The sequence below is a fragment of the Pelecanus crispus genome, chromosome 12 (genome assembly GCF_030463565.1).
Source record: "Pelecanus crispus isolate bPelCri1 chromosome 12, bPelCri1.pri, whole genome shotgun sequence".
NCBI classification, from domain to species: Eukaryota; Metazoa; Chordata; class Aves; order Pelecaniformes; family Pelecanidae; genus Pelecanus; species Pelecanus crispus.
The window spans coordinates 27,645,847-27,652,305 of record NC_134654.1 but is presented as its reverse complement, the minus strand read 5'-3'; the positions used below and the strand labels follow the sequence as shown (position 1 = coordinate 27,652,305).

Below are 6,459 nucleotides of genomic sequence, written 5' to 3'. Positions count from 1 at the left end.
GTTTTCTCTTTTTTTCCCCCCCTATTTTTTTTCTTTTTTTTTTTTTTCATTACTCCTAAAAAAAAAAAAAATCATTACAAAAGTCCAGAGAACAGACAGCTGAGCTGGTTGGTTAGAAATCTCATCGCCGCGCCCTGGAAGCAGAGTTAAAGTCCAGTCCTTGGAAAGTCTGTACCGAGTTTTGCCGGTTCTCGGAGCGGCCTGGCCACTTCCTGGAGGATGCTGTAGTGCAGAAGGCTCAGGCGCTCTCTCCTCCCCGCCAGCTTGAAGTTTAGCGTCTTTTTTTTTTTTTTTTAATTATTAATTTCAAAGAAGGGAAAAGTCTGAGGAAGCGCTACGTTTTTCTTCTTGCTTCTTTCGTGCTTTTTTGATTTTTTTTTTTAAATTTCTTTTTTTTTTCCTCTCTCTCTTTTTTTTTTTTTTTTTTTAAAATTTTTTTTTCCTATTTTACTAAATGGCTTTAGGGTCTGGTGAGCTGCGTGTAGACGGGCTGTTCCCAGTGCTGCGGGCTGTGGGTCTGGGGGATGGAGGGGACCCCAGAAGTGTCTGCAATGGGGGTGTACATGGGGCGCTGCGTGGGGTTCATGTAGGTGAAGGTGGAGTAGAGGCTGCTGCTCTGGCCGGCGGCGTGGCTGTAGTAGGAGCTGGAGTTCTGGTGGTCGGTGTAGTCGTACTGGGAGCGGGTGATGGTGGGGTAGGAGGAGCTGTAGTGCTGGAGGTTGAAGGAGCCGTAGCTGATCTGCTGCGGGGAGTGCTGCTGCTGCTCGCTGTAGTGGCTGGGGCTCAGCTGCTCCGTCTTGATGTGCGTCCTCTGCTGCGCCTGGCCCTGCTCGCCGCTCAGCGCCGGCAGCCCGTGCGGCGGCTGCGCCTGCGGCTGCGCCGGCGGCGCCTGCGGCGGCTGCTTGGCCATCCAGACGTGGCCGGCCCCGGCTTGCGAGCCCGCCGTGCTGCTGATGCCGTAGCTGCCGCTGTAGGTGACCTGGCCGGGCTGGCCGTGGGTGGCCGGGACCCCCGGGTGGCCGTTGGGGGGGAGGTACTGATCGAACTCGTTGACGTCGAAGGTCTCGATGTTGGAGATGACGTCGCTGCTGAGCTCGCCGATGTCTACGTCTCGGAAGTCGATGTGGGGCGGCTGCCGGCCGCCTTCTTGCAGAGGGCGGCCCTCCCGCTTCAGGTCCTGCTTGCCCGGCTGCGCGTCCGTCTTGGGGGTGGTGGGGGGCGTGGGGGGGCCCTGCGATTGCCCTGCGGAAGGAAGGAAAGGGCGCGGGCGTGAAGGGGGTGTCGCTCCCGCGACGGCCGCCCCCGCGGCTTCCCGAGGCGGGCGGCGATAACGCCGTTAATGGTTAACCCGCCGTCCGGGTTAACAGCGCCCGGCTTCTGAAAGCAGTTGCGCAGGGTGACACGAACACCCCCAGGTGCGAGGAGCAGGGACGCGAGCCCTATCAGCGCCCATTTATCGCGCCGGGTAAAACGACCGAGCCTTCAGACGTGAGCTGCAAGAGTGGGGCCATCTTTCCCTGGTGGTTTTGTGGGGGTTTTTTTGGGGGTTTTTTTTTTTGAAAAGTATGGATTCACGTTTCTCACGGGCGGAGGGGGTGGAAGCAGCCGCAGGGGCTGGCAAACGTGGGCGAGCATTTGTCTGCCCATGTGCTAAAGTGTTTGTGTGCCCGTGCCATGAGCATTTGTCTGCCCGTACTATGAGCTGTGCCCGTGCCACGAGCATTTGTCTGCCCGTGCTATGAGCATCTCTGTGCCCGTGCCACGAGCATTTGTCTGCCCGTGCTATGAGCATCTCTGTGCCCGTGCCACGAGCATTTGTCTGCCCGTGCTATGAGCATCTCTGTGCCCGTGCCACGAGCATTTGTGTGCCCGTGCTATGAGCATCTCTGTGCCCGTGCCACGAGCATTCGTGTGCCCGTGCCACGAGCATTCGTGTGCCCGTGCTATGAGTGTTCGTGTGCCCGTGCTATGAGTGTTCGTGTGCCCGTGCTATGAGCATCTGCATGTCTGTGCCACGAGTGTCTGCGTGCCTGTGCTATGAGTGCTTGTGCGCCCGTGCCACGAGCATTTGTCTGCCCGCCTGTGCCACGAACATTTGTCTGCCCATGCTATGAGTGCTTGTGTGCCCGTGCCACGAGCATTTGTCTGCCCGCCTGTGCCACGAACATTTGTCTGCCCATGCTATGAGTGCTTGTGTGCCCGTGCCACGAGCATTTGTGTGCCTGCCCGTGCCACGAGCATTTGTCTGCCCATGCTATGAGCATCTCTGTGCCCGTGCCACGAGCGTCTGCGTGCCCATGCCACGAGCATGCCTCTGCGTGCCCACGCCACGAGCAAGGCTCGTGGGCAGCTCTGCCCCTCTCCCGGCGCAGCCATCCCCTTCTCGCTGCCTTTCTGGCGCTCTCTCCCTGACCTAATCCCAGTTCCAGCCTGGTTCAGGATGCAACTTTTCTTAGGTAGCCGTGACTTAACCCCCTCGCCGTTAACAGCTCGCGGGGCCGCGAGGACCTACCCGAGTGCTCCCCGGGGGAGTGCACCTCGCTGATGCTAGACGACGACTGCGGGGAGTCCGCCTGCAGCGCCTTGAAGATGGCGTTGGGGGAGATGTGGGTTTGCTCGGAGCCCTCCTCCTGCTCCGACTGCCCGTTCTTCACCGACTTCCTCCGCCGCGGCTGGTACTTGTAGTCGGGATGGTCCTTCTTGTGCTGCACCCGCAGCCGCTCGGCCTCCTCCACGAAGGGACGCTTCTCGCTCTCGTTCAGCAGCCTGGGTGGGGACGACATGGGGGGTGAGGGACTGCAGCTCGTGGGGGGCATTAGCGGCTGCCCCTCGCTGTGGCGTGAACGCCAGCCCAAGCCTCTCCCCCGGATCGCCTCGAGTGGCAATGCAAAGCCCCCCCAGTGCTGAACCCCGTGTCTGAGGCACGCACTGGTTGTCACCCCGCTCTTGCCCCCCCCCAGATTGCTTCGGTGGCCGCACAAGAGGTGCGAGAGTCGCGGCGGGGTCCGGCCCTCGCCCTCCCCAGCCTGTCCCCCCACCCCACGCGTCCCTGCAAGGGTGCACGTCCCGTCCCCGGGGCGCTTTAGGTGACGGCCCCGTCACCAGGGCCAGGTTTGCTCACTGCTTTCTCCTCCTGCCTCAACAGCCACAAATTTAGGATTCCCCCCCCCGCCCTCTGCAGTCACAGGGTAAGAGGCGGCCAGGTGACTCACTTTCCTTCTGTTTTTCTCCCCTCCCTGCCTTATTTTGGAAGTCGGAGGGCACCCAGCCATGCACCACTCATCGCACCCACCCACCCACCCACCCGGGGCTTGGCACAGCACGGCGGGCGCTCGCCCTGCGCCCGGCTTCTGCCGCCCCCCTCCCCTCGCCCCGCATCGCTTCTCCTCCCGGGCCAAGCTGATGCAATCCAGAAACCCATCCTCTCCCCCGGACAAGGGCACAAACCGCCCGCCCGCTGGCTGGGGGCTCCGCCAGCCCCCCCGGGGCCACCCTCCACCCGGGGCATTGCAAAAACCACTTGCAAAACCGGGAGGCGGCCGCAGGGAACTGCTTTCCCTATCCCCCCCAACCCCCCCCCCGCCGCCCTACTCTTCTGGCTCCTCCGAACGCCAGCCAAGTTTGCCAGCACATGCAAAAGTTTTCAGCGAGTTTTCCAGCCTTGAAACCATCCTCTCCCTCCTCTCCCACCTCCTCTGACCGCTGGGGCAGGCTGCAGCGGGGGCTGCAGCCGATTTTGCAGGGGGGTTTGCAGGCTGCAGCCTCCCCCCCAACCCCCCAGGCATCCCCCCGTGTCTCCCCCCAACCCGGCCTGGGCTTTGCAGGCTGCAGCCGACTTTGCAGCCGACTTTGCAGGCTGCAGCCTCCCCCCACCAGCATCCCCCCGTGTCCCCCCCCGTGCCCCGGCCTTTGCAGGCTGCAGCCGACTTTGCAGCCAACTTTTTAGGCTGCAGCCTCCCCCCCCAGCATCCCCCCGTGTCCCCCCCCGCCCCGGCCTTTGCAGGCTGCAGCCGACTTTGCAGCCGACTTTGCAGCCAACTTTTCAGGCTGCAGCCTCCCCCCCAGCATCCCCCCGTGTCCCCCGCCGGCCCGGCCTCCGCACCCACCTCCAGAGCTTGCCCAGGGTTTTGCTGAGCTCGGCGTTGTGCAGATGCGGGTACTGGTCAGCCAGCTTCCTCCGGGCCGCCTGCGCCCACACCATGAAGGCGTTCATGGGTCTCTTGACGTGGGGCTTGTTTTTGCTGGATCCGTTCACCCGGACCGGCATGGGCACCAGGGTCCAGTCGTAGCCCTTGAGCACTTGGCTCACCGCCTCTCGGATGCACACCGGGAATTTGTCCTCGTCGCTCTCCTTCTTCAGGTCCGGGTCACCCTTGGGGAAGGTGTTTTCTTGGGGTCTGGTGTTCTCCGTGTCCGAGCCGGATCCAGAGGGGCAGGGGGAGCCGGCAGAGTCATCCGACATGGTGGGGCTGGGGGCGTCGGAGATACATTTGTCCTGTTCTTCTGTCATTTTCATGAAGGGGTCTAGGAGATTCATGCGAGAAAGTGGCGGGGGGGTGGGGGACAGGGGATGAAAAAATTAAAAAAAAAAAAAAAATCAGGTGGAGGGGCAGGGAAGGGTTAAAAATGTGAAAGTAGGAGAGACGGAGTCTCTACCAGCGTGAAGTCCGGCTGGGGAGAGGAGGGAGAAAGCTGGAAAAAAGTTTGCAAAAGTTTATTGGGTTGGTTTTTTTTTTTCCCCCTACCCGTTTAAGTCAAAAAAAAAAAAAAAAAAAGAAATGCGGGTGGGGGGGAAGAAACTTTTGCAAGTTGCAGGAGAGAAAAGACGGGAGGAAGGGGAAGGAAAAAAAAAAAAAACCAAAACCAACAAAAAAACCCCCCAAAACAGCCCGGAGCGGCGGTGCGGGAGGCCGGGGCCCGGCTGGGCAGCGCGGGGCCGGGGTGGCCGTGGGTGGGTGGGCAGCCGTGGCCGGGGTGGCCGTGGGTGGGCAGCCGGGGCCGTGGGGGGCAGCGGGGGCCGGGCGCGCCCCGCCGGTCTCCAGCGCGGCTCTGCGGCCCGCGCCGCGGCGCGGGAATAAATACTCTGCGCGGCGATTTCGGCTCGGCAGCGCTCGGCCAATGGGCGGCCGGCCCCCGGGGGCTGGCGCGCACGCCATTGGCTGAGCCGCCGCCGCGGGGCGGGGCCGGCGGGCGCGCAGCGCCGCTCCGCGCCGCGCGGGGGGGGGGTGGGGGGCGGCTCCGGGCGGGGCGCGGGGAGCCCCTTGCGCGGGTGCGGAGCGGCGGCGGAGCCCCCCCCCCCCCCCCCCGCCTCCCCGCTCCAGCGCTTCTTGGCGCCGCTCCACGCCGCCGCGGCGTCTTCCGCCTTGCCGGGAGCTGCGGAATGAGCGCTGCGCGGCGGGGGGGGGGCGCGCACACACGCGCGGGGAGGGGAGGGGGGGGCGGTGTTGCCGCGGGGGGGGGGGGGGCGGGCCCCCCTCGGCGGGCGCGGAGCGGGGGCGGCGGAGCGCGGAGCGCGGCGCGGGCGGAGCTGCGGGCGGTGCGCGGCGCCGTCCAGAGGGGGCGCCAAAGGCCCAGGAACGGCGCGGCGTCGCGCGCGGGGGGGGGGTCCGCGCCCTCCCGCACCCCCCGCACCCCCCCGCTTCGGCAGCGCGTGGGGGCACACACGGGGAGGGGTCTGCCTAAAACCTAAAATACCCCAAAGCCGCTTTTTTCCCCATTTTTTTTGGGGGGGGGGGTGCGCTCCGGCCCATCGCATTGCGCTGTACCGACCCCCCCGCACCCCCCCGCACCCCGCTTAATTTTTTCTCTTTATAACCTTATTTTCCTTCCCCGGCGGCCTGGGCTGCGCTCGGGCGCGCTGCCCCGCTGCGGGGGCACGGAACGGGCTCTGCTGCAGCTCTGCGAGGGGAAAGGAGGTTTGCCTCCCCCCCCCCCCCCCAAAAAAAAAAAAAAAAAGTTTTACCGAGTTGACCAACTCTTGTCATCGAAACAAAACAAGAAAAAGCCAGCAAATAAGCACTGGGAGCTTTCCAGGGTTATCTCTCGAGAAAGGCAAATGCTCCTCTTCGCGGGGAAGCGCGCGCTGAGCGCGTTTTTCGGAGCGACCTGCTGCCCCGCGCGTGCGAGAGCGATGCTGGCGGGAGAGAGCGCCTGCTCTCGAGGGGGCATAGAGGGGAGCCCACCCTTTGGGGTTCAGCAGTCGAAGGGGGTATATTCGGTGAGCGCTGAATCGCGGCGCAGATGCGTGCGAAGGCAGCTCCGGCGTGCGAGGCAAACTCCTTCCCCCGCGTCCCTCCCCTGCACGAGCGTGTTTTGGGGAGGGGGGGGGGGGAAGAGACCTTCTACCGCTTCTCCCTCTGCAAAATCCGCAGTACATAATTTTTCATTTCAACTCGAGCGTTAAAAGTTGGTGCTCTATGGAAGCGGCGTTAATTTGCTGCTTTCATTCGCAGCCTTTGT

At 63.4% G+C, this 6,459-nt stretch overlaps 1 protein-coding gene across 1 annotated transcript; it reads right to left on the bottom strand.

Annotated features, from left to right (window-relative positions):
* Positions 1 to 460: 460 nt before the first annotated feature.
* On the bottom strand, positions 461 to 4,537 carry SOX9 (SRY-box transcription factor 9). The gene is made up of 3 exons (XM_075719881.1): positions 4,107 to 4,537; positions 2,513 to 2,766; positions 461 to 1,242 (listed from the first exon to the last, which is right to left on the bottom strand). Exons 1-3 carry the CDS (start codon positions 4,535 to 4,537, stop codon positions 461 to 463), a joined length of 1,467 nt encoding a protein of 488 aa, XP_075575996.1.
* Positions 4,538 to 6,459: the final 1,922 nt, after the last annotated feature.